This window comes from Strix uralensis, chromosome 4 (genome assembly GCF_047716275.1).
Source record: "Strix uralensis isolate ZFMK-TIS-50842 chromosome 4, bStrUra1, whole genome shotgun sequence".
In the NCBI taxonomy this organism is placed as follows: Eukaryota; Metazoa; Chordata; class Aves; order Strigiformes; family Strigidae; genus Strix; species Strix uralensis.
In genome coordinates this window covers 71,116,034-71,143,653 of record NC_133975.1, presented here as the reverse complement: position 1 = coordinate 71,143,653, position 27,620 = coordinate 71,116,034, and the positions used below count along the sequence as shown (strand labels likewise).

General features: G+C 38.9%; 2 protein-coding genes across 3 annotated transcripts in view; both read left to right on the top strand.

Moving 5' to 3' along the window:
• TRPC3 (transient receptor potential cation channel subfamily C member 3) overlaps positions 1-6,193 on the top strand; it is a 46,612-nt gene extending 40,419 nt beyond the window's left edge. Inside the window, exons 10-13 of one of the 2 annotated variants that reach the window (XM_074867244.1) lie at positions 1,425-1,508; positions 2,541-2,616; positions 4,767-4,798; positions 5,217-5,356. In XM_074867244.1, the coding sequence (XP_074723345.1) occupies positions 1,425-1,508; positions 2,541-2,616; positions 4,767-4,777 (171 nt within the window). In that variant the 3' untranslated portion in view covers positions 4,778-4,798; positions 5,217-5,356. Of the gene's footprint in view, positions 1-1,424; positions 1,509-2,540; positions 2,617-4,766; positions 4,799-5,216 lie in introns of both variants that reach the window. The other variant, XM_074867243.1, reaches the window with a different exon arrangement.
• A 274-nt stretch (positions 6,194-6,467) lies between these two features.
• Positions 6,468-27,160, top strand: BBS7 (Bardet-Biedl syndrome 7). The gene is made up of 19 exons (XM_074867242.1): positions 6,468-6,672; positions 7,049-7,114; positions 7,868-7,930; positions 8,792-8,967; positions 9,713-9,899; positions 10,562-10,634; positions 11,577-11,693; positions 13,071-13,201; positions 13,933-14,017; positions 15,717-15,810; positions 16,388-16,580; positions 18,076-18,150; positions 19,176-19,241; positions 21,142-21,281; positions 22,256-22,420; positions 23,522-23,631; positions 23,739-23,842; positions 25,355-25,478; positions 26,472-27,160. The coding sequence occupies exons 1-19, from the start codon at positions 6,637-6,639 to the stop codon at positions 26,606-26,608; spliced, it is 2,142 nt and encodes a 713-aa protein (XP_074723343.1). The 5' UTR covers positions 6,468-6,636; the 3' UTR covers positions 26,609-27,160.
• The last annotated feature ends 460 nt before the right edge of the window (positions 27,161-27,620 follow it).

Genomic DNA, 27,620 nt, shown 5'->3' with positions numbered 1-27,620 from the left:
ACTGGGGCACAGATGGGTTAAAGAGGATACATGTGGCTTTTTTTATAAGTTAGGCTCAAGGCCCTGTGTATTACAAAGACTGAAAGCAATACATTGAAAATAATTTTTATTTGTTTTACTGTAAATTATCAGAAATGTTGAGTCTAGTCATCTTTTCTGAAAGATCTCTGGAGCCTAGGACTTTTGAGCTGTTGGTAGTACTGAATCTTCAGTAAAGAAAATATTTTCTCCAGTTTTCTGTAGGTAGTGAAAGTAGATACAGGTTTATAAAAATGTCAATTTAAATCAGTTTAGCTACAAGCACTTTCTTGGTACTAACTGCTCATCTTTTGCTCTCTAGTGCTCTGAGTGCCTGAACTTCATTACTCCTCTCCAGTCACTGGAAGTTCCAGTACAGAACATGTGTTTAAAAAACAAACCAAAGAAATCTCAACACCCTAAAATACATTTTTATAACAAAACTTTTAGTAGTGCTTGCATATCATAAAGCAGTATGCTATCAGACTGTAAATCACTGAAGAACCAAAATCCTGTCTGGGTCACTGCTGAGACAGGTCAGGTGGAGCTAGTTTTCTTGAACTACAAACCAAACTATTTTTCTCTGGGAAAGGCAGCCCACAGCCTCCTCTGTGTCAGGCTGGGCCGGCACACTATGTATTACTGTGCAAAGGTAACTCCTGTCCCACTCCCTAATAAAAATGGTGGCTGAGCTAATACCTCATTGCCCACAAAAAGGTGGGCAACCTGGAGTAAGGTAAAAATAGCCCACTTATGGCCAGCTTAAGTGACAGGCTGTAATGCAGTATAGGCACAAACCCCATGACAGTTACAGAAAGCATCAAACTTACTAAATAGATGCAGGCTGGCTTTAGTTTTCTCCCCTACGCCACCAGAGAGGTCAGCTGTCATTGATTCAGTGACTTTTAATTGGCCATGCAGAAAATTAATGATCCTTGAATAATTGAACAATGACCATTTTTCTAAATGTATTACTATTCCTGAAAATGGTTCTTTGAAAAAACACTTCAAACTAAGCAGAAATAGTTTTGAGCATGTATTTGTAGTTAAAAGTATGCTTAAGAGTGCAGATCCACAACAGCTCTATGTTAAAGCCAGTTTAGAGAGTGTCTCCTTGCTCTGGCCACTCATCCCTGCCTCCAAGTCATAATTCATTATTTCCTCAGCTGTGCGAGCACATTTGCTTTGAAGCTGCGCTGTGAACAGGATGGCTAAAATTATCAGTGTTTAAAAAAAAAAAACCCAAACCGACAAATAAGTCAAGGCAATCTCAGGTTTTTTGGAAATAATACTCAGATATAGTGACTATGGAGACATCCCCAAGATGTCTTCAAGAAAAAAAAATGGAGCTGAATTCTAACTGTGAATTTCATAATATATTTTAATTTTGTTCTATTTCTTCCTAGTTAAACCTTTTCACTCAGTCGAACTCCAGAGTTTTTGAATCACACAGTTTTAACAGCATTCTCAATCAGCCGACACGCTATCAGGTAAGTACATACAGTGGTCACTGTTTTGAGTAATAGAACTGTGTGAAGGTACAGAATTTGTATTTCGAGTACATTTTGCCTTCACCAGATAAAGAAAACCTGTAGAAATTAAATTCCAGGATGCTACTGGAAAAAAGACAGTTATTGTTTAAACCCCATTATTTGAAGTGTTTAAAAACTAGCCCATGCAAAACTTACATTTTCCTTTGATGTCCCAGTTTGGAAAGTGTGAGAAGCAAACATCTGAAATTGATTTCTGGGGAAGGGATGTGGTGAAAGCATTGAGCTGGCTAGGTTATCATTACTTTCCCTTCCTTTCTTCTCGTGATTTGAGATGTGACATTCAGCATTCCTGCAGATGGGAATGCTCCTTTCTGGTAAGAGGAGTCTGTCAGGTATTACCTTCCTGTCGTCTTTCCAGCTCAGAACTAAAAGACTAAATAGGAGCTCTTGTTCCCCTAGTGAAAATGCTGAAGGTATATAATGCACCTGTGCAAATTCTGTTAGATGACCTACATTAGATTAGGTATGGTAACACAGTACAAGAATATTAGTACATACAAGGAACACAGTTACAGTATAAAAATAGATACAATCTTAATGAATCCTTTACAGCTGACATTGCACTGTCATATTGTAAAATATCAACTTTTCTGTCTTTCTTTTTCAAAGATATTTATCTCTTACTATTACATATCCTTTTACATATGAACTGCATTTAACAAAGAGTAGACCTATTCTGAACATACTTAAAGCCTAAATTAGGTGTGTGTAGACATATTTTCCTATTGTCCTGTTCCCTACAAAAAGTAGTGGTGCTCTGTAAAAAAGAGGTAATTGGATGAGGAAGGTGCTTTACTGTAACGATGAATCGCAGCGTGTCACCAAAAAAGTCCATATGAGGCAACTGCTTGATCTGGGGCTGTTCATTCTTGTACTTACACAGATGTGAGGGAAATAGTTAAGAAAGAAAAGTGAGTAATGTTTAATTATATATGCTCACCTGATTATATAACTGTTTTCATCTGGCAGCAAATAATGAAAAGACTGATAAAACGTTATGTTCTGAAAGCACAAGTGGACAAAGAAAATGATGAAGTAAATGAAGGTAAGAAAGAGACTGCATTTGCAATATTCAGAGACAGTTTTTGTCACGTCTTAGGAATTGGTATTATGGTGGTACGTGGAGGTTTCAGGTAAAAAGAGGGTTTATTTCTACTTCAGATGCACTGAACTGATGGTTGGACTGGATGATCTTCAAGGTCTTTTCCAACCTAGACAGTTCTGTGGTTCTGTGATTCTGTGAACTCAGATAGATAGTAGTGGAAATATACCTGTGACAACAAAAATGGATAAATAGGACCAAAGAAGTAGAACTGAGAAATATTATGGGCCGCTTAGGTGGAAAAGGAGAGCACAGACATGATGTACGGTTACAGAGGAAATTTGTGAGGAAGCCACTGTGTTCAGACTTCCAGAGCCCTAGTCAGAGCTGCGGGATATCTTTCTCTCTGTTTCATTCAGCTGACCACACAATTTACCACTTTACACTATGAACTACTGGTATTACCTTCCTTCATAAAGCTGTGCAGAATATTCATCTGTGAAGTTGCACATCATTAAACAAAGCTGCATAGAGTTAGCTGCATGGTGAGAAAAATGACAACTGTGGGCACTACTTCAGTGTGTGACTGGAGATCTTTTGAGAAACGATGGATTTGAGCTTGGTGTCTGCTGACAGTGCAGAAGATCCCCAGTAGTGGTGAGGGGTGCCTGCTCCAGGTGCACACCCCGACTCCCCATTGGGATGAGACTAAGACAAATGCTGTCCAGCTTCCAGGGATGAAACACAGGCCTACAGGCCAAAAAAGAAACTCTTGAACTCTGGGCAGGTCCCCAAACAAAATAATAGAGGTGTGTACAACACGGGGTGTTATTTACTCTGCACTCTAGCTAAAAAGGTTATCAGGCAAGAGAATGATGTCCCTTCCAGAGCTGGCTCTGCTCTTGGAAATGTAACACCCCAGCAATGGTTTTGTTCCCGGTAGGCTGGAGGTTATAACTATCATGGTTCAGCCAGTAAGAAATCTATGTTACTGCCAGCAGAAAAACATACCTGCTTAGCATAAGTACTTCTGGTCTGGGTTTTGGCGCACTGGGATCGCTTACCCAAGCCACTCTGCTGGTGGCCTTGTGTTCTCCAGCTGGTGTGCAGTGATGAACAACTTGGGATCAGAACAGCCTTTACTGGCATGGAAGCACCAGGCGGCTGTGTGCATATGTGATGTGAGGGGCCTGAACGGGCTGCTCGCTCAGCATAGCTTTTATTTTGCTTGTTAGTTACTCTCTGCTTACCTGTAACTCTTTGCAGCAAGAAGCAGGGAGTAGAAAAGGATACCAATTAAATCCCACTCTGTGCCTTCAAACGGCAGCATTGTGCATTGGCTGTTCTCCCAAGTCTTCCCCATCCTTATGGGGCTATACAGAGCTGAGCTCGTGACAAAAGCAGCAGAGAAGCTCCTAAAAGTGTCTCCCTGTCAGTGTGCCCCTCTCCTGAATTCCCATTGCTTTTCTCCTGTTCTGTTCTGTGATGGGGAAAATCATCTACCTAGTGACTGATGAAAAGAGTGTTCTCTCACCAACAGTGCCAGGGGCATACAAGTCTCTCCAGTTCCCTGATGCGTGTTTGGTATTGGCATATATGTGTTTAGAAAAGCAAGACGGTGCAGGAGCAGCATGGTTCTTGCTTTATCACCAATTTTGTAGAGGAAAGTCCACTTTGAGCAAGTCAGCTAACCCCTGAACCTCAGTCTTCAGCTGCATCGTGCCCATCTCATTGGTACCCAAAGAATAGACCCAGCCTTTGAACATACAATTTTTGAAGCCTGATATATTCTAAATAGAAAGTTTATGCATTCTTGTGTACTGCAGCTATTTTAAACTAAGTCTAGGGACATTTCCCTGTTCTGCATCACTAGAGAATTTAGGTCTTGTTTTGTAGTCTTTTATTTCATACATGACAAATCATTTCCTGCAGTGGATACTGTGTAAGAATTCACATACCTCACACTTGCTGGAAGAAATTATTTGAATATTTTGAAAAACTTCTGCTTTTGAACTGAATATCCTATAATGGAAAACATGCCATTGCTTGTTATGAGCCTGGCCTTGACAGTTGTTTTCTTTTAAATGTGTTTTTTTGTACTTGTGTCAAATTGTAACATAATTTTAAATTGGTTGACTTTTTCTAATTCAAAGGGTATTGGTAAGGAAGAGGAGACTCAGAAGCTGTGAGTTTTATTGCCAGCTCTGCCACACTTTTCCTGTGTGATCTTGGCACATCACTTCAGAAAAAATCTCTGCCTTTTCTCTCTAAATGGGGGATACTAATATTTACCAGCTGTTCAGCAGCGTTGCCGTGATTAATTCATTAACCTTTGTAAAGTGCTTTTTGAATCTTTGATGTTCTGTATACACGTGGAGCACAACATTAGAATTCAGTGGACCATTAAAATACCTTTAGGGGTGGAGACACACTCATCTCATTGAGAATGAAGAGGAGGTAAAGCCTCCTGCCCCACCCCTGTACCTGCTCTCATGAACATTTTGAGATAATAATCTGAAATATGCACTGATGTGACTTAACAGAACAGTATTGAATGAATCCTAAACTTTGCTAACAAGTATTTCTTCCAATTATTAATACAGGTGAATTAAAGGAAATCAAACAGGATATCTCCAGTCTTCGCTACGAACTTTTGGAAGATAAGTCCCAAGCAACAGAAGAGTTAGCAATTTTAATACATAAACTCAGTGAGAAATTAAATCCTAATATGTTGAGATGTGAATGAGTCAACAAAGGAACCATGGCTTTGACTACAGCACAACTATTTATTGGCAATAATATTTCAGTATCTTATACTTGAAAAATGTATTGTAGATTTTTAGCACTAAATAACTTTATGTACAGCTTCTCTGGAATTTAGTCTTAGGAAATTTTATTAACTCACCACAGAATGATCACTCTCTTAATTTTAATTGTCTAAAAGCAAGAACTATCATAATTTTTTTTGCATTTATGCATTAAAAAGGTAGAATGGTATGAATTGCTGATATTTTAACAGGTTTATGAAGAAGTATTGAGAATTCTAAATTGCACTAAATTTGCAAGAAAAAATGAAAATAAGCTACAGTGTAGTACTCTGTTCCTTGCAGCAACTGAGTATGAATAGGATTTTAATAATACCATAAATCAACTAGAAATCAGTGGAAAATTACTTGAAATCTTTGTTCTTTATTAGTGATGCTAGTAATGTGTATAAGCTGAGAATTCATGGTATGATTACAAGGAATTAATGAAAATCAGGTAAGTGTGAATGTAATTGTAGTAGCACTGTCTAACATGGATGTCTGTACACGTACCCACAACTACCGTTTCTTAATTCAGCATATTTGCTTTCAAGAGGAAGGACTAGATTTAGATTGATTTTTTTTTTATTTTTTTTTTTTTTAAAAAACCCAAACAACTTTGGAAGGTCATGTGAACTCAGTCCAAAGCTACTCTTTATGTGGTAGAAATGATTTTTTTAAAACTCGGACTCGGTGCAGGGCTGGTATTTTGTTACTCTGTTCTAAACAATGCCTCCGACGCTTCGTTGTTAAATAAAATATTCCTACTTTACTGATACCCTATCTCGTCCCGGTAGTTTGGCACCACAATCTGAATTGCCGGGTGGGACCCGGTACCGGCCAGCCACCGCTCGGCCCGGCCCGGCTGCCTTTCCGGGCCCCAGCTCTGTCCCGCCAGGCCGTTTCCCAGGCCCGGGGGGGCGGCTCAGGCCCGCCGGGCCGCCCCGCCGTGGGAGGAGCGGTCGGACTCGGCTGCCTGGAGGCCGGGCCCCGCCCGCCGCCCCCGGGCCCCGCCCCCTCCGGCAGACGCTGCCCAATCATGGTGCGCGCCTCTCTGCGGTCCCGCCTCCTCGCCGTCAGGCGCAGCCAATGAGGGGGGAGGCGACTCGGGGCGGTGCCGGCCGCCGGCTGAGGTTGCCGCGGTAACGGGAGCTGCGGGCGCGCTGGGACCGTGGCCAGGGCCGTGGCCGTTCCCCGCGATCCGCTTCCCGCCGGCGCGATGGAGCTGAGCCTGGCCCGCGTAGACTACCTGCAGGTAGGCCCGGACGGCACCGCCGTGCCCTCACCCCCGGGGGGCGGCCCGGGCCGGCGGCGAGCGGCCTGGGCGAGCGGGGCGGCCGGTCGAGGCGAGGGGAGGCTGTCGGCCGGTGAGGGGGAGCCGTCCGGCGGCCCCACGCGAGGGCGGCGGGGCCGGTGAGAAGCCCGAAGAAGGGTCCGGGTGCTCTGGGCAGCGGGGCCGGGCAGGCCGCAGCAGGGCTGGGTCGCCCCCTCCTTGGGCACACCAGCGGCCTCGCGGCATCGCGCCTCCCCTCACAGCCCTCAGCCCTGCTCCCGGCCCGTTCCGCTGCCGCGGCCGTGCGCTCGGCCACCGGCGCCGGGACGTGCTCGGTGAAAGTTGTGTCTTCCCTCAGGTGGGGGTGACAGCTCAGAAGACCATGAGGCTGCTGCCCGCCTCGGGGCGCAAGGCGACCCAGAAGGTAACGGCTGTCGGCAGCGCGGGGCCGGCTCTCGGGGCTCCCGCGCGGTCGGGGGCTGGCTGTGGAGCCGGCCCTCAGAACGTCAGCAGCCCTCTTTCTCGGTTTCTTTAGCTAGCACGTCATAGGGAAAAACTTTGGAACCAGATTCTTGGAACTTTGTGGAAAACTTTTGAAAGAAGTAAAGAAAAAAGCCTGAATTTGTTTCTGGAACACTGTCAGAACCAATGAGGCATTTTCAAAACTTAAGGCATCGCCAAAACAGCAAGGAAGTTCTTGTGTATTTCTCTATTTCTGTTCTGCTAACACTTATCATAGATGAAATATTTCTTTTTTTAATTTTCCTTAATACAAGTTCAAGCTAAGGAAGCTTAGGAAAACACAATAGAAATAACAGTGCATTTTTTGTTTTAATAATAAATTCTCAATGTGAAAATACAACTATTCCCAAATATGCTTTTCTGGAGTGTTCCACCTGCTGGTTGCTGGCATTCACAACTAGAAGCAGAAGGACTGTAAATGCAATCACGTAAATTATCATTCTTAGGCTTAGTCCTAAAGGACTAAGGAGCAGGGCTATAGATAGTCCTATCTATAGCAGTTTATCTAGCTTTTCTATATATAGCTATGTAAATTAAGTACTGTAGAATTTAAAGTACTTAAATACAGGAAAATAGAATTCAACATAGGAAAAGCATAGTTTAAAAAACTATTTATGCATGTAATAAAAGATAATGATGTATTATACTTTTGAAGGTGGTTGTTGGAGATCAGGATGGGGTCATTACGTGTTTTGGCATAAAAAAAGGGGAAGCTGTGGTAAGTGGAAGTGTACTATTTAAAATTTTATTTTTTAAATCTTCTTCCTAATTAACTTTGAAAGTCTGTTTCTGTTGTTGTGGGAAATAAGATACCTGTGGAAGGTGTCTAGGTAGAGCTGTGGACTGATACCTAGCTGTGATGAGGGCATGCTGATCTCATGCCTGGACAAGCACATGGTTCTTCATGGTTGTAGAATTCTAGTGTATATCATCACAAAAAAAGTCAGTTTGATGCCTTTTGCTTTGCAGTTTCAGTTGGGCTTAAGCCTGTGCACATACTCAGGTACTGTGACTGGACAGAAACCTGCAATGATTCACTAAGTCAGTCACATGAGAGGATTTTGACAAAGTGATTGCTATTTATGAGCCTAGACATATGCCTAGCCTAATAAGAACTTATAATTTTATTTATTGTTTTTCCTCTTGAGGAAGCTCGTAGTCAGCTCACAAGGACTCTATAGCATTACAGAGAAATCTGTGTAGTCTTCTGGAATAAGAATGCAGTATGTAAGAGGGAGTGAGTGAGTGCATGTGTGTCTGTTGTTCTTTTAAAAAAATCCCACAAACAAACAAAAAACGTACAGCTACTAGCAGTGCTGAAATTCTCCTGTGGATGAATAACACTGAGATAGTAAAGTCTTAATTTATTATATTTTACAAGTTTTTTTATATACTGACTTACAAAATGCTTGATTGCTGTGTGATTCTGAAGAAAAATGTACAGAATATTTTTGTCTGCATATAATTCGTATTATCCTTAGTCTTGCCAGAAATTGTAAAGCAAATTTATTATTCTTTATGTTAAAAGATTACCATAACTACAATACTGCGATGATGAAAATTGCTTTTCTGTTTACAGCCAGTGTTCAAGACCCTGCCAGGCCAAAAAATTGCAAGATTGGAGTTGGGAGGAGCTCTTAATACACCACAAGAGAAAATTTTTGTGGCTACAGGGTCAGAAGTTAGAGGTTTCACAAAAAGAGGGAAGCAATTTCTTTCATTTGAAACTAACCTCACGGAAAGCATCAAAGCTATGTATGTATGATATTTCAAATTTTTGTAACAGCTGTAGCAGATTGTTAGTTTATTTTATGAAATCCTTTTTTACCTTACTGTATGGTTGTAGGTAACACAAAGTGCCAGCCCAGCTTTAGTTTGTGCCGTGACATGTAGGAAGGAACTTAAAAAATCATGGTGAAGTTTAAAAAGTGTAGGGGGGCTTGGGAGGGGCCTGGAGGCACTCCCATCAGTGCAAATGCAGGTGAGGGGAGCTGGAGTTATGTCCATATACTCTTCCTGTAGGAGAACAGGAACAAAATTTTTATTTTTGTTTTTGAATCGTGTTGTAGGATGCTGCCATATATAAAACCAGCTTGAGAAGAATTAATATAATCAAAATTTATTAATGATGTTTCTATAAAGATACTTTTAGGGTTTTATGTGAAGACAAAATGGGAGCTATAGCTGTAGAAATCATGTTGTAGCTATATATCATCAAAATATATATAATCAAAATTTATTAATGACGTTTCTATAAAGATATTCTTAGGATTTTATGTGAAGACAAAGTAGGAAATACAGCTATAGAAATCATGTTACAGCTATAGAAAACGTGGTTTTAGCATTCATCAGAAACTTGTTTTTTAATAGCCAGGACAGCTTGTGAGGCCCACTAATGCCTTGAATCTGCAAGCGGTAGTGCATGCATATAGTAGGGCTAGAAGGCTGTCACTGCAACTATACAGGGAGAATGCTACAGGAAATGTTTTCTTTTTCTCAGGCATATTTCAGGAGCAGATCTCTTTCTGTGTGCGAGCTATATCTATAACCATTACTGCGACTGCAAAGACCAGCACTACTACCTATCAGGAGATAAAATCAATGATGTTCTCTGTCTTCCTGTAGATAAAGTGAACTGCATTACACCGGTACTTGCATGTCAGGATAGAGTCCTCAGAGTTTTACAGGTTAAAATACTTGCTTGTTTATGTTTTATGTATTGATACCACAGAGTTAGACTAATTCTTAAGGGTATCAGCACATCAGCATGTCTTAAACATCATAAGGATAAGTATATTGTGTCTTATATGGCAGCATTACCATCTATAATGCTGGTACTTTTTCTTTTTTAATGGAAAATCATGATTATAAACTTGCAAAGTGAGGATTAGTAAACCCACTATAAATAGGCTTTGGAATTCATAGGTGGAAGTAGATAACAAATTGGTCCCCTCTAACTAGAAGTGCTCATGTAAGGGAATTAAATGTGTAAGTCTTTATCAGTATGGAAATTCTTGCTCTCACAAATTACTGTTGCGACAAGTCTGAGTCGTTTAACAAATTTATTTGCTACACAAGTTTGCAGATTATTTTTAATAATATCACATTTCAAGAATCCTGTGTTTTATTTATATAAACTTCACCGTGTTTTGGCTGAGAAATGGTTCTCCCATATGTATTGGGAGTTTGTATAAGCATATCCCTTACTATTACTCATCATAATCTTTTCCTTATGCTTGTGGGGGTTTGGTTTGTGGTTGGTGTTTGGGGTTTTTTTGTTTTTGTTTTAGTTGGATTTTTGTTTTGTTTTCTACAACACTCATTCAAGATAGTTCTCTTTGCTCTTTAGGGATCTGATTTACTGTATGAAGTAGAGGTTCCTGGACCACCTACTGTTCTTGCTCTAAACAATGGAAATGGGGGTAACAAGATTTTGAATATACACATTACTAAATAATGTTATTTTACGATATTTTTAGATTTTATTGCTTGTACTTATTAATCATATTTTGCCTTGATTTCTAAGCTGATGTTAAAAATGCGGCAGAAAACTATGTGAAGTCATGTCTTACAAACAGATATATATACACACATATGACTGTTTTAGACAGTTCTAGATTCTATTCACAGGTAATTGAAAGCCTCTTACAAGACCAGTGAGATATAAGGTGGTCTCATTGTGTAAATACAAACTGGACTTTTGGGGGCCTTGTCAAAGTGCTGGGTTTGGGTTTCTCTTACACATGGATTCCCATAACTAGAATCGCTTGTTGCATCTGTCCGTGGATGGATGAGAATATTGAGTAGAGCTCACATAATCTAAAACTGTGGAAGGATCAAGCTTAAAATAGTTTGATCATCCTTCTTGCTGATCTGTTCTTACCTAACAGAAATCGCTTTAGTGTTTTAATCTGGTGCTTAATTTAGTTTCCATTAGATTGTGTGACAATGACATTCAGAGCTGGTTTGGAAAAGTAGTTCTTACTTGCTTAAGTCTTGGCACAACATTCACTATTGGATGCATGTTCGGAATGAATCCCTTTGTTTCTCTTCAGTAAAGGCAATTTAATAGCCTGTCTTTGCTGAAATTTGAAGTATTGGATTATGAATGGTTTTTAGGTAGAACTCCAGTGCAGGGGGGCATTCATACACAGAAGAAAGATAGCCATGAAGAAATTATCAGAACAGGTGCAGTTTTCATGTATTTGGTTTTGGTTTTAAAGCCTAACAGTTCTGTTACACAACACTAATGTTAGTATTTTCTTTTTCCATTGGGCTGTAGAGTGTAACTACACGCTACTTTCAAATCTTTTCAGTTGGTGTACTTGATTTTTATTAATTCTAAATTCAGTTTATGTGTTCAGGTGATTCTGGAGAAGAAATCGTGTATGGAACTTCTGATGGTAAACTGGGTCTTACTCAGATTACTGGTTCCAAGCCTATACCTAAGTGGGAAATTGGAAATGAAAAAAAGAGAGGAGGTATGTGGCTCAGTCTCTCACTCTTTAGCTTTCCAGCACATCTGAGGCATTATTGCAAGTATAACAATCAGGAAATCTTATTCATGGATACTTTGGGGGCATATTGTAATTATGTCAGTATGCAATACTAGTATGAGTAAGCTCTCTTTCGTTCTTCTGATTTTCTTACAAATAATTCTAATCACTTTGTCTTGCTTTGGGTTTTCTGTTCATATTATTTCCAGTACTTTAGTATGCTTTTGGTTTTACAGTATTTTTAAAGTGGCATTTGTAAAACAGTGTTGATTCATATATGATTACTTGAGGCTTTTATCATTTTGGTGACTATTTCTAAGTGTAAATGTACCTGCCAGATTTTTTCAGATGTTCAGTGGTCTTCAAGTCTCTTCAGAGGGAAGGTTAGCATCTTCCCTGCAAGACTTTTTTTTTTCCTTCTTTTTTTTAAAAAAAGCCATTATAAGGGGTTTTGTCTGAAGAGGGAATAAGGCTTTCATTAAAGCTTCACGGTGAGGCTTAACTGATCAGAGCACAGTACAACACTTTCCCTGTTTTAGCCTTGGTATGCTCCTTCTGCAGCATGTATTAGCTCATACTCCTTTGTAAAGCAGAAGACCAGGAATAATATATTTTTTTGTAATTATTTTATAAAAGCTATCCCTAAATTAATTTCTTAAAATGCTTCCTAGCATGTCCTTGCTCTTCATATGGAATATGAAGGAGTCATAGAAATTCCATCTCATTTTTCATATTAATTCGTGTACAAACTCTCTCACTGATTTTTCCTTCTTTTAGACCCTACCTGTCTTTCCTGTGCAAACACGATTAGTTGTCATAATAGGCTGGTTCCACATGTGCTAGTAGTGGGCTTGTCCACTAACATGTCAAGTAGCAGTACCCAGTCCGGGTCTGGCTCAAATCAGAACCCTCTTCTTGTTGCCTTAGCCAGAATTCATAGTAATCCATTTACCAGTAGCTCTAAGTCCATTCTGGGAAACAAAGAATGCTTGCTTCTTCAACTGGCAAAGTTACTGTAGCGTGGACAGACAAATAGTTCATCTGGGGAAATGTTTGACAAGGGAGGGGTGGGTTAAACCCCTCAAAAGTAAGCTGTTTGAACATCAGAGGGTGTCTCTGTTCAGTGCTTTTCACCAAGGGAACTGTAGGGTAAATTGGTTGCTGTAAAACCCGCTGTACAATCTTGAACCTCAGGCTCGGGTGAGAGACTTCAGCCCTCTAGTGGTCTCATCCCGAAATAGCGTTAATAAAACCTTAAAAGCCGACCAAGAATCTCTTTCAATGTAACTGAATGTGCCCTGTGTATTATTGGGTCATAAACGAATAAAGGTCGAGTAAACTGCGTTGTTTTCCTTTTTTTAGGTATCTTATGTATTGATAGTTTTGACATTCTGGGAGATGGAGTTAAAGAATTACTTGTGGGACGAGATGATGGAGTGCTAGAAATCTATAACTTTGAGAGTGCAGATGATCCTGTCCTCCGATATGATCATGTAAGCCCACATTCATCACGCTCTTCTTTGCTGGCAAAATGAATTTTTTAAAAAAACCTATCTTTCAAAATTTAAAGTATTTACGAGATCATTATACTAAAATGAGCTCTGTAATGATGACGATATGAATGTCAAAGCAGTATCCTAATATTTAAGAACCAGAAAGTAAAATAGTCCTGATTTGAGCAAAAATCAAAGTAGTGTAGAGGGTATGTTAAAGTTCTGGCTCTGTTGACTACTTAAGTCTCTCCTAGGGGAAACCTAATACAGTGCTTCTCTCCCAGTGAAAAAACAACCCCATGTTGTGTATAGCCTGTATTTTACATGTAAAATTATAAATGTAAGCTGTCAGGACTTTACTGGGGGTAATTACTTTGGGTATGAATTGTTTAAAAAGAGTAGATTTGAACCAATCGCAATTATTTCCACCTTCAGTCAGATTGCTAATTCCTGCTTGAAAAATATTGTCCATCAGTGTTTTGCTTTAAACTGCTTTTGAATGTCTTTGTTATGCAGAGTAGAATTGGAATGGCTTGTTAAAGCACCCCGATTTAGCTGTGATAGTCACCAGCTAGTTTACTCTTTTGTAGATCTAGATGATGTGCCTCTATGTAGGTGTTTTGTGATGCAGGTGAAGGGAGGAGTGCAACCCTTAAAACCCTCCCAAAACCTCCACATTTCTAAGATGAGTGCAGTGATATTTCCCTTTGCTTGAATGTATTTATTTCAAGGCTTTGTCAGAGAGCATCGCATCAATCCAGGGCGGCTGTGTAGGAAAAGATGGGTATGATGAAATTTTAGCATCCACATATTCAGGTAAGCTTCATATCATTTACTCAGTAAATGTTGCATATGGCGATATGATAAAAATGGAGCAGGCTATGTTGGTAGTGCAGCTCACATCTCTTAAAAGTTTTGTGCTGATTGGGACCAGGATAATATTTTGTTGAAAAGATCTCTTCTAATGTAATACTTACACTTTAAAAAAAAAGTTTCCTACACTTAAACTATGTTTTTATATTTTAAGATATTAATAATGTGTTCTGCTGTGTAACACAGTGGCTGGTTATTCTCTGGTGTAGACTGCTGCCTGACTGATGAAATAATGAATATGTCTGAAGGAATTTTTTTCTTTGGCATTAAAAATATTGACAGACATGCTTTTTTTGTTTGTTTTCCCATCTTTTACGTAATTCCTTCCTTTTCAGCTTCACAGGGCTTTAAATGGGGTTGATTTTACTTTTAGTAAAAAATAAAGCTTCCCCATGTGAGGTGTCTCAGCATCCCCTCTGTAGGATTTGAGTTACTGGCCTGACTGTCACAGAGGCCATGATAAACATGCTGCATATGTTAACTGCTGGGAGCTAAAATACTGCTAATTCTCTATCTTTGGTTATCTTCAGTGCTAAAAACTCAGCCTACTGAAACCTCTCATATTTAAAGTCATGTATTCTGTCAAGATACAATTCTCAGTCAGTTATTGAGAAGTAACGGTGTTCAAGTACCTCTTTTAAATAGTCTTTGGATGATTAAAAGACTCTTACACCTCACCTGATATGAATTGTTTTGGTATGACAGGCTGCAGCAATACTGTGGCCAAAGTACTTTGTGGCTTCTTTTAGTGGGAATGTTATAAAGTCCCATGAATCATAGAAGAAAGAAAAAAGCGAAAGTCCACGTTCACCTGTGGGTTTTCAAAGGGAAACTCTGGTAGGATGTGCAGTAGACTGAGTTTGGCATATTTTGGCAGATCAGGAAAAGTAGTGCTTAGAGCACTAAAAGCTGTATTTGAAGCCTGGCAGCGTAGGACTTCTGTGGATTTTTTTAAAGTTCATGCTCCATTACTGGGCCTTCTTGGTACCTGAAGTAGATAGCTAAGGAACGTGAAAGACTGTGGACATGTCAGCTTTTATGGTGCATTTTATAATAATGCTATCTTACTGTTTGCATGCATTATATGAGGTAACTAGAGCTGTAAGCACCCATTCAAGTCTGCATATCATACCTGAGGTGTCAGGATGTAGTCAGTTAGTGTTTGCTTTAATAAGTAAATGTAATTAAGTAAACAAAAAGGTGATTTTTTTTTTTCCCGCTTCAACCAGCAGCATTTAGTCTCAAAGCACACTGTGCAACATACAGTTTGCTATAAACACATTGCACAGCTTTTTTTGGTTCTGTTTTCACCTATAGTCCTGTCAATTATTAAAGGTTTTGTCAGAGAAACAGAGGTGGGAAAAAATTGAAGCACTCAGTTAAAAACTGCCACAGAGGGATTCATTGCTCGAAGTACTTAATGAAAAAGGATAAGTAATGTTTTCCAATCTGTAAGTTAAGAATGAAACCCATAAAAAGTCATGCTCAGTGTCTAGATTAATCCTCCAAAGAAAGGATTAAATTAAAGTCTTGATTCTCTCTACCCAGTATCTGGAACAAACATCGCTCGACACGTACAAAAGCTGAGTGTAGACTTTTCTTTAGAGCTTTTAAGGAATATAAACTTCATATATTGGTTTAGGCTGGCTGACAGGACTGACTACAGAACCTGTCCATAGAGAAGGTGAAGAACTAAAATTAAGTCAAGAAATGCAGAGCAAGATTTCATCCTTAAGGTAATTGCACTAGAAAGAAATTTAAATGGAAGAACTGAAATGTTAAAAGCTGAAACATCATCTTTCCTTCCTATCTCACTGGATTTTCTGTATCATTAATGTATCTAGAAGTAGAATCAAGCATTTTCAAAGTAGAAATGAACAGCAGCCTCATTTCACAGTCTCTTTCTGTCTTGCCTTCACACGATGATGTTTTAATGCCTTCTTCCTCAGTATCAGCAAGATAAGATGCCCTTCTTCCATGCTGCTTATAGCTTCTAAATGATGGGAGAAAAGTAATCACTAGCATATAATTCAAAATGCTTTGTACTCTTGAAGGAAAAAAGTTGTCCTTTCCCATCACTTGGAAATCTCTTTTGGCAAGGTACAGTAGAATCTACATTTTCATGTGATACAGTTAATATTTTATCTTTTCTATGTATGTGGAAGGGGAGTCACCAGCCCCTTCTGGTTGGAGAATTGTGAACAGAAGATAAACATGATTGCCTTGCAAGCCTAATCTACCTAATTTCTAGGGCAGCTTTTATAGTTGTGGGGTTTTTTTTTTAAGACATTATATGCGGTTTCCATTTTCTAGGAATGAATTGGAACACTTACAGATGAAAGTACTTCAGGAACGTGAAAAATACCAGCAGTCTTCTCAGTCCAGTACTGCTGTTTCATCAGTACCTGCATTTAGTGTGAATGATAAGTTTACATTAAATAAGGACGATGCTAGCTACAGCCTCATCTTGGAGGTGCAGACAGCTATAGACAATGTTCTGGTACAGGTGAGTGTGGGTTTGTTCTTGTTGGCTTTCTTGATGTACAAATAGAACATTCAGAGACTTTCTAGTTGAAAAAGCTGAGTTATAGTATCTTAAATGTATGGGGTTTTAAATGTCTGAATTGTTCTAAGAGGGAATCAAAGTGTATAGCCTGGCAATGTTTAAGTCACTATTGTAAATGCTTGTTAGGGAACAAATACAACTTAAACCTTTATTGAACAGAGGAACATTGCACTACCAAAATAGACCAAAATCCTTGCTGTACAGCAGATTTCTATAACTTTTGTGTTTGCTTTTGCATGTCCCTCTTTATTTAAACAGTAATTAACTCACTAAATCTTAACTGAGGTGCAGATTCTTGCTCGCCAGTTTACCCTGTGTAGTGGAAAAGTGATTTTAGAATGGTATGGGCACCCGTGCACTTTCAGTGTGGAACAGCATTTGATTTGTGTGCAATTGGTCATAAATAGTCCTGCCAAGTAGAGCAACCTTAATTGGTTATTCCTCCTAGTGCATCAGCTGGAATTAATATTATCTTTGGTAGTCAGAAAGAGGAGTGGTACTGAATTACCTTCTTTTGGGATATGCGTGGGGAGAAAAATTTGACAAGGAGAAATTTGTGAGGTGAATTTGCCATAACAAATGGGACAGAACTACTGTAGAATTTTACTCTTTTCTTAATAAAAATTTTATTTTTATTAAGGATGTTATTAGAGCAATGGTAAGATACAGCTAATTTGCAGCTCTATAGTATCTACTGTTTCCATAGCTAAGTGACTAGCCCTGAACTTAATGTAGAGTTTAGAATTTATGGCTTTTTCTTTAAAGAAATATAAAGCAGTATCTGGTATTCTTCTGCTGTGAGGAAACAATAAAATTGTTTTAAAAATATTTTTTTGGAAGTATGTTGCATATTTATCAATGATTCCTGACGCTTCTGTGAAGTTATAAAGCAGTACCAAGTCAAGTAATTAATCATTCTAATACTCTTTAATCTCATTTTTAAAACAGCGTTAGATTTAATTCTAGTGAAAACACATTTGGATTAGAAGTGGTCTGTGTCGAAAGTGTTACTGTAAGTAAAAGGATCATTAATAATTATGTAATACGATCCTTGGTTTCTTGAATTAATATTGTAATCCCCCTATTAAAATAGGGAAACACTTCAGTTGTGACTATACTTCATGCATATGAATGAAGTATACTTTCATGTCTGAAAGATGTGAATATACCTTCATGTCTGAAAGATCTTGTACATCTTACACTGAAGTTGTTGTAAGCCAGTCACACAAGAGTTCAGGACTCCATAACAGAATAAGAGAAAGATCATCACGTTATTCTGGGATTAAGTAGTAAACTGTGTGTCTGTTAGGCTTTTAACTCTTGGCTGAAGCAATCGTTGCCTCTCCCTTATTAAAATAATTGATGACAGTTAAATGCACTGGAAACTACTCAGGAACTTAAGCTCTTTACTCTTCCTTCCTCTCATGTTCCGCAGAGTGACGTCCCAATAGACTTGCTGGATGTGGATAAAAATTCTGCTGTTGTTAGTTTTAGCAGCTGTGATTCTGAGGTAAGTGAAACAAAGGAGATTATATTTGTAGAGATTGCATGATGAAAGCTCTTAATACTGGATTTATATATTTGTAATTTTAAATATATTCAGTTTAAACTACTTATTTGGTAATTTTGAAGAGCTCAGCTTCATTGGAGGTACTGCAGAATTAGGAGTTAGTGGAAGGTCCTGACATAAGGTAAAGGATCTGAGAGCAACTGCTCTCTTGGGTTTTTTTCCTGCCTGACCAGGAATGTGAAAGACACATTCAGTACTGCTGTATTCTCTGGATTTGCCAGATTTACTTCAGAGTACTTGAGGGTAAAGAACATTGTATTTCTTACTTAGTTCATCTCTTAAAAATCACTTTAGAACATGAAAAATCTGCTGTGTGGGTATTCATATGTTTAAGTGCATTTTTTATATAATAATTGTAAACGTCAATACTTATAAAATTACTAATGATGCTTAGGGCCAGGAGGAAAATCCAGAAACTACCTTAGCATTATGAAAATTTTCTGTGAAGTCTTTTTTCTTGTAATGGTCCTCTAAGTATTTTAGTTTTAAGAAATTTGAACTACATTGGTCTACCCTGGAGCTTTCAGAAATCAACCTTTTATTTTAAGTTTCTTGTAATTTATAATGATTAATTTAGGGGGGGTTTTGGTGTATTTTCTTACTGATCTTACTTCAGTTTTTGGATCTTGGACTAATACTTCAGATGAGTGGGGCAGGCTGATGTTCATTCTTCAGATGAAAAGTAGATACCGATGTAATTTTTATGGTGGTATTAAAGAGTATAAGAGGCTTCAGTTGATTTCTCCTTATATAGAGATTTTTTTAAAATTCTACCATAATTAAAATTAATTGGAATATTCAAGGGAACCAAAGATTACTTTTTTGTATTTAACTTTTGTAAAATAGCTGTACATAAATAGCAAAAACTTTACTGTACATGCCTACGGTTAAAACAGAGCAGTAGAACTTTTCTGAATCCACAGACGTGTTTTGTATTATTTTCCTGTTTTTTTTGCTGTTTACAGCCAAATAGCAACTTTCTTCTTGCAACTTACCGATGCCAAGCAAATACTACGAGACTTGAACTTAAGGTAAAATGCTTCAAATAAAAGCAGTGGGAAAATCACAGGTTGTGAAAATACTTGATTCTGGAGAGAGTGTGTGGAACTTGGAGAGAGGTGTGGGAGAGAAGGTTCTGGCACAGTTTGTCCTCGGAAGTGTTTGAAGGAAGTTACACTGGGAAGTAACCAGGGAATGTAGACGGGATTTGTATTTTGGAGAGGAAGCAAATCCAGTCATTCCATGCTTATTATACTAAAGGCATGTGGATGATTTTTTAATGATCCACCAAATTCACACATTTTGTGGCTACAACCAGGGGGAATAATGAAGGAAATCATAATTAGGAAAATCCTCAACATGCACACTGGCTCTAGGTTTTCTCTTTATGTAGTTGCCTAACACTGCAGCCTCCTAATCTGATACGTGTTTATTTATCTAAAACTCTCAAGTCAAAAGATTATCATTAGAAATTTAAGCCTGTGTAAGATGTATCAAATACGGGGAAGTTGGAGGTGGTTATCCTTTTTTTTGGTGAGTTTGCAATAATGGACTTAGTGTGCAGAATTAAGACTCTTATTTCCCAGGTCCCCCTCTTAAGAAATGCTCTTTGTGTGCTTATGGGTTCTGAGCAGGTCGCTTTATCTCCCTGTGTCTCAATTCTCTTATTTTAATTTAGGAATATGACCCTGGCCACCTTTAATATTAAAAATACTAGGTAAAGTGTAAGTGACACAAGAAAAATGAATCAAATGCATTCATGATACACAAAAAGAGGGTGGGTTTTTTCAGTCTCCCACTAAAAACATTTATAAACTTGCTGTTGTGTGTCGTCATAGTGCAGTGTGTCATTGGAACACTATACTGTCACTCTTGCGTTTGGATCCTGATGTGATGGATTCGATCTGTGCAGGTTCTGCTGCCACCTTGCTGCCATCCATTGAGGATCTCCAGTGTTTTACACCTGCCATGTGGAGCTGGTTCTCTTCTTGTATTTCATCTATGCGCATGCAGGCAATACAACTTTTAAGTCTCGGTGATTTTATTTCCAAAGAGAACTCTTTTCTAACTTATTTTTATTGAAAACATTGAAGTCGGTATCTTCCTGCCAAACACTGCTTTTTCAGTTCTGAGACCCTATAAAATAGGGTACATAGTCAAGGTTATAAAGCAAAGCTGTACTTGAACTCCAGTCTGCTCTTTTTGTTGTATAAAGCTGTTCCAGTAGCTCTTCTGCCTACTTTGATGGCTGTGTTGTGCTGTAGGTGGGACACTCCCGTTTCTTGTCGATGCTGTGTGAGTGGGAGAATTCTTAGTGCAGTCAGTGTAGCTGGTCTCAACAGAGGAGTGCCTGATGCATTGCTGAGTCCTCAGAGGTGTGGAGAGTGCGTACTGTGTCTTGAATGTGTTGGTGCATCCTGCCTGTTGGGTATTCTGAGACTTGAACTTAAATCTGGCTTTTCTTTTTCAAAAATAGCTCAGGAAGAACTTTGATTGTTATAAAAGGATGAACACATACTTTGAAATTCAATTTACTCTTTTAAATTCTTTGATGTATTCTTTGCTGCCAACTGCTACAGAATGTATTTTTTCCTTAATTAAAAAAAAAAAAAGTAATGGGGCCACTGAAAAATTAGAAGCAAGTTAAGACTTTTTATTTTAACTGATCAGAAAGTAAGTTAGTGGGTTTTATTTTCTTAATATTTCATTCATCTAATACAGCAGCACTTAATTGGACACTACATCCAGTTTTAAAACATTCTTGATCTGCTCTATTTATAGTGGCACTATCAAGTCAATATAGTAATCTAAATATTCTTGAAGTACTACAGTCTTTCTTTAACATATTTTGAATACCCGATTTTCCAAATCATGGTAAATTAATCTTTTCCCTTTTGTTCTTTTTTGTGGGTTCTGCTTTTATTGTTGCAGGTTCGATCGATTGAAGGACAGTATGGGATGCTTCAAGCATATGTAACTCCAAGAATTCAACCAAAAACCTGCCAAGTTCATCAATATCAAATTAAACCGCTTTCACTTCATCAGAGAACTCATTCTGTTGACCATGACAGGTATTTGCAAAGAACAATCAATGCCTTTTTCTCTTGAAAAACTGACACAATCCAGTTGAAACACCATTTACTCTTAAGTATGTCATTTCCAACTCCTAACTGACAATTTTGAGCCTGTAGTTCCATTTTATGTTTTTTTCTGACAGAAAATGCGGATTTAATGAGTTCTTGCTTTCCTTGCCATTCTTTATCCTTGTGTTCAGGTTATTTTTCATTTTACTGACCTGCGTTATAGTGCAGCCCCATGTGTTAGTAGGGCTGAGGGTGTGGTAGAAAGGAAACTCTCCTCTGTTAGTAACCGCAGTCTTTTCAGTTTCAGCCTCATTCTCCTCTCCACCCTTTTAATGTAATTCTTTCCCACAGCTAATTTGGCTCCAAATCTGAGCCAAGGCTTCTTTTGCCCCTTATCTCTCTGTTAGGAACCTACAATTTTATGCAATTTCTACTTGATTTTTCCCCACCCTCAATTAACATACTGTATTGCCACCAAGGTATTGCTTGCTTCGAAACAAAACTGAAGGATTGAATGAATGATACCAAATGATTTTACTCAATGTGCAAATAACCTGCATTATGCCTTGTTCTTGACAGAAATGCTATGTCTGGGATTTACAGCATGGGAGACTGCTGAGGCTCTTAGTCATATTTGCTGTTTGTCATAAGTTTCAGGTTTAACAACTTGAAATGGGATACATCAAAAACTTCCAACTAGTTCCTTATCCAGTTCTGACATGCCTACTAAGAGATAAAACTTGAATGTACGCATAACTTTTTGTCTTGAAATACAGAAAAGTAGCTGTAATCTGCAATATGTAATGACTTGGTGAGATACTTGACTTTTTACAGGGTGTTGATTAAAAGGAAACCACCATGTGGAACTAAACTTTTTTTCATACAGATAAGCAGTGCGCTCAACAGTGCTTCTCCTTCATAGCTGTTAACTTTTTTTTTTTTTAAATTTCATAATGTCACAGACCCGTGAATACACTGACACTCAAAGGCCAGTTCAGTTTTGCTGAAATTCACTCGTGGGTTGTGTTTTGCTTGCCTGAGGTGCCTGAAAAGACTCCCGCTGGAGAGAGTATCACCTTTTATTTTCAGAACACCTTCCTGGGTACACAGCTTGAAAGTACTTACAGGTAAGATACAATTACTAAAACACAGTGTGACTTTGCAGGGTCTTTTGTGTTTTTCATTCTTGACCAGTCTGCAGGTACTATTTCATACACATATTACAGGTCCCCTCTCCACCCCCAGCCCCATCAAAATTCCCATTAAAGAGAACAGGAATCTTTTTTAAAAAGGATTGTCAAACGTTACCAGGGGTGAACACCATCCAGTAATGATGAGATCTGTAACTTCAATCAGGTTTCTCTTGAAGTTGGTCCAAAACCCAAAATTGCCAGGGAGAAAAGGCTTGATATATTTTCAAGAAGATGACTTGCTTTTAGAATTTAACGAAGATAGCTAACTAATATAGTGAAATTATTGTGGAATGCCTATTGCTTTCTAACTTCCTTTTTTTTGTATTGAGCAGAAATAACTTAAAAGGCATTTAATACTCCTGCAAACAAAAATGTGATAAGCATTAAGCTGAAAACCTTTTTCTACAATTTATACTAAGAAATTATTATTTCTGTATTCAAGATTAATACTCTGTTCTGAAATTAATTAGTTATATCTTCCTTCAGCAAATTATATACATTCACCTGAAAATGGAACCGTAAAGTGGGGAGAAAGTAATTGTAACATACAGATTGCAGCCTGCTCCCAGCCTACTTGTACGTGTTGTCTACTCATAATGTAGAAAACTGTTGGGTGGAAATTTTTTGGAGGGGAGAGTGGTTTTTGTCCCTTATGGTATTGAAGCTTGCTGTTTGGCTTCAAGGTATCACAATGATAAAACTTAGGAGGAATGAATACAGGCAGAAATCTTACTTGTAAGACTACTTTGTGCCATACAGTAAAGATAACTGCTTTGTATAGCTGAGACTTGTGACTACTGTGTTGTCTTATTTACTGGAACAAACTGTTCTTTGTCAAGATTACACTGGGAAGGCGGGAATATCATAGGTGTGTATACAGCCACCTGATATATAGAGAGTCATTATGACCTTTATAGAGGTTTCTCTCTTTGATTTGGGCGTTAATTTACAGGCCTTCTATTTTAACGTAGGGACAAATCTAATGCATGCCCGTGTGTTCAAGTTTGTTCATTTAAAGTTTTTCTTCCTTTCCAGAAAAGGTGAGGGATGTTTTAAGTCTGACAACATTTCTACAATATCCATCCTAAAAGATGTGCTTTCCAAAGAAGCCACTAAAAGGAAGATTAATCTCAACATATCATATGGTAAAACTTTCTTCTCTATTTTCTTGTCCTTGACTTCATTTTATATTCTTATAAATGGAATATGTACTATTCACTTGCTTGTTGGATTTTTTTTGACTCCCTGCTAGACATAAATGAAGAATCTGTGAGGCACACATTGAAGCTTATCCACCCTAAATTAGAGTATCAGCAGCTGTTGGCCAAGAAGGTTCACTTAATAGATGCTTTGAGAGTAAGTATCTGGACTCCATGGAAGGGTTTTGGGGGGATTATGTTGTCAGATATCAGGCTGTAGGGCTCAAGTCGGATGTGTGTCATACTGGTATCTGTTCTGTTCCTGTTCCCAGGACGTGTATTTTAATTATCGAGGAGAACAGACTTCTTTTCAAGGAAGATTCCCATTTGTACTATATAACTAGTGAATAACATGTAGGATTACTGACTGATGTTGAGGATGCTTAAATCAGATGGAAGGCGGCAGCCAGCTTTATCATCTAATGTTCTCTTTTTGCCTGCTGTTATTTTCCAGTTCCTTCTTTGTCTCTTTCTACTAATCTTTAAAAGTTTTTTAGATCTGGGGATGATCATCCAGGCCAGGTGTGACTTCCTTGCTTTGGAACTTCATCCCAGCGTGTCATATTTTTTGAATTACCTGCTTTTTTAATCTTTTGCTTAATACCCTCCTCAGCAGTTAGACTGGGAGGTACCAGTTAGGCAGCTTGCCTCAGTTCTCGGACATTTTCCAATAGCCAGGATTATACTGTCCAAAACTTGCTATCTTCTCTTTTGGTATTTTTTTTTGAGGGGGAGGGGAGATGAAAATGGATAACTGATTCTTTCTTGTCCTTTGGGGGAGTCAAATACTAGTTGTCAGAACTACTCTTTATCTAGTAGAAAAATTGACTACCAATGAGAATAGTGTGTATCTTTTGTTGTTACCAAAATTATTTTGCTTGGGCTTGATTTGGCAGACTGGGGAGGTAGAGTATAATAGACAATTTATTCTTAATGCTTGTTATATTTGTGCAATAATAATGATGTTGCACATCTTGCTTGTTTCAGGCTTTTTTTTAGGCAGCAAATCTTTTGTTGATGAATTTTTTTGTCACTCATTTTTTGCATAACTTATTCATAGGCAGTAAAATAATGGGATGATTGATGAAAGCTGTTATCCCAGCGGACTCATGACGCGTAGCACAATTACCTTTCGTCTAGAAAAGAACAGTCTCAGTGGGAGTTAAAAAGATCTGTACTATTGACCTTCTTAAATTGGTCTGACGGTAGACTGGGGCATTTCAGAAGAGGTCTTTAAAACTTTTTGCTGTCACAAATTGAGTGATACTTTCGGAGTTTACTTTTACTTTCAGACTTTAGCATGCATTACACTTTCTAGGAATTTACTTATTCTAAAAATGAAGATGTGGTGAAAGCTGTGAGCCTTCATTCGGCTTGATTCTGTGGGGGCTGGGCTGTGGCCTGGTCCTGCTCTGGCAGTACTCAGGGCTGGAAGCTGTAACACACAGGATTTTGAGAATCTGGTCTATGAAGTGGCAAGTAACATCTGGCATTTCATTAGAAGACCAGAAAACAAGGCACTTTGAAAATAACTCTTGCTAATTTAGAAGGGGATTGTCTTGTCTCTGAAGTACTTCCTCCTGTCAGATCCAAACTTAATTTCATCTTACTTTTATGCTCTTATGATGCTTAACTGCTGTTAATTCTGATGATTTAAAATGTCTTTGAGGAGTTACAAGTTCATGAAGGAAATGTGGACTTCCTGCTACCAAAATACCGCAGCATTTTGGAAGAGGCAGATCAGCTGCTTGAGGAATACAAGAGACAACCTGCGCATCTCGAGAGACTTTATGGTTTGTTGATCAATTCAACTTCTTACTTAAATGCAACTTAACCTCCAGAGGGTATGCTGGACATGACTGAAATAGTTGTGAAGTCAGTATGAGCTGAAGTGATTTGATAAGTGGGTATGCTTGGGTAGCGTCAGGACAATAGGTATGTAAGTATGTCTGTCTGTTTGGTCATACAGCCAAGGCTGCATATTTACATAGTGATTTTGATCATAAAAAACGGAAGTTCAAGGTGAGGCGGTAAAACATAGCACATACTGAAAATGGCTTGTTTGTATGCCACTACAAACTTTGAGTAACTCTCTAAAGAACTGTGCACCTGAGAATTTCTAAAGTTGATTTGGCATCACAAAGCATATCACTGAGAATGAAAATACCAGGATTATTTGTAAGTGACTTTTCTACTTTTTGTTTAATAGACAGCTTCTTATAGTCGGACGATCCTTGTCTTTATGGATGTGATCAAGAATCATATTCAAATTCAGGATGGTGTTTAACATATACAAGTTAAATGAGTGACTAGATTGTTACAGAACATCAGAAAACAGAGAAATGCCCATGGGGTGGGAAGGGAGACTCATAGATCATCTAATTTAGTGAATGAAATTCTGTAACCTTCTCTGATGTTCCCTGTACAGCTTTCAGCTCAGAGAGTCTCTGCCAGACACCAGCTTTAACAAGCTACATATATATGTACATATATATATGTATAGCATAAGCAGAGTCCTGTGGTAGTTCCTCTCGTTCTAGTGTTTCAGATGTAGGTAGTTCTAAGGCAGAAATACACACTTTGGAATGAAGCTGGAATCTGGGCTGTTGTAACAGCATTTTGGGTTTGTTTAAAAGTAAATAATTATTTAAAACATGAAGTTTAAAGAGTCTTGTTTCTAAACCCAGAATTAACTAAGTAGTTGGTACATAATAATGAGTTAAAAGGAGAGATACCTCATGATGAAAACAAGGCAAATAATAAGTCCTGGGATTTTACCTTTGCAGGTATGATCACGGATCTCTTCATAGATAAATTTAAATTTAAAGGCACCAATGTGAAAACTAAAGTTCCTCTTCTTCTGGAAATTCTGGATGGCTGTGATCAAGATGGACTAATTGCTTTTTTTGAGGCTGCAGCCTGACAAGGAAAAAGCAGAGTAATTTTTCTTCTTTATTTTTGTTGGGTTTTTTAATCAAGGCAGTTCAATATTGAGTCCAAAACACTTAAGAAAAACACTTTTACTCTTTTGTTCTACTGTCAGCCTGTCAACTTCATATGTACCATTGTGTACGTTAAATGCACGCGGGGTTTCTCTGTACATAATGTTCTTTATGGCTAAAGAAAACTTAGCTGTAAATACCAAAAGCCCTTTGTGCAGAAGTGGTTTTGGTACTGTTCAGGCCTCCGTGCAGTAGTGCTCTGTTCTCCGGGTGTAAGAATGTGTGGAGAAACTGGTTTTCAGAGAATTAACCAGAGGTAGAAGAAATTTTTGTGGTAAGCTATGCATAGTGATGATATTTGCCTGCTGCAAGGAGAAAGGGGTATGGGAATTGCATCAGAGTTGATGTAGCTGCTGTGTGCGTAGAAGGGGGAGAGGTCTTTGAATTTTAAGCTGGGTCCAGCTCCCTTTGAAGCTAAACCTTAGCTCTTGTTCAGAGTGGATGGCATTAAACTTCCTCCGTGCTTCTCCTAAGTCTCTGTTATTCATTTCAAAACTCCACCTTCCTTCTGCCTCATTTTTATTTAAAATTGCAAGAGCCGAACTAGCCTCTGGAAGCAGAGCCTTGTTCACACGTGAAGTAAAAAAGAATAAACCGACTCCATGAGGCGGAAAGACACATTTCCCCGTGGGGCAGCGCGAGACCTCTCCCTCCCTCCCTCCCTCCCTCCCTCCTTCCCTCCTTCCCTCCTTCCTTCCTTCCCTCCGCTGGGCAGGAGCGGGGTGTGCCGGCCTGGGTCGGCCAAAGCCGCGCTACCGGCACGTTCTCACACAGAGGCGCCCTCCCCTCCCCTGCTCTCCCTTCCCCTCCCCTGCCCGCCGCCGCCCACGCAGCTCCGCCCCGCGCCTGCGTCCCCGGCAGGGCCCCGCCACCTCCCGCCCGCCAGGCCCCGCCCCCTGGCGCTGGCCCCGCCCCCGCCCGCCACGCCCGCTT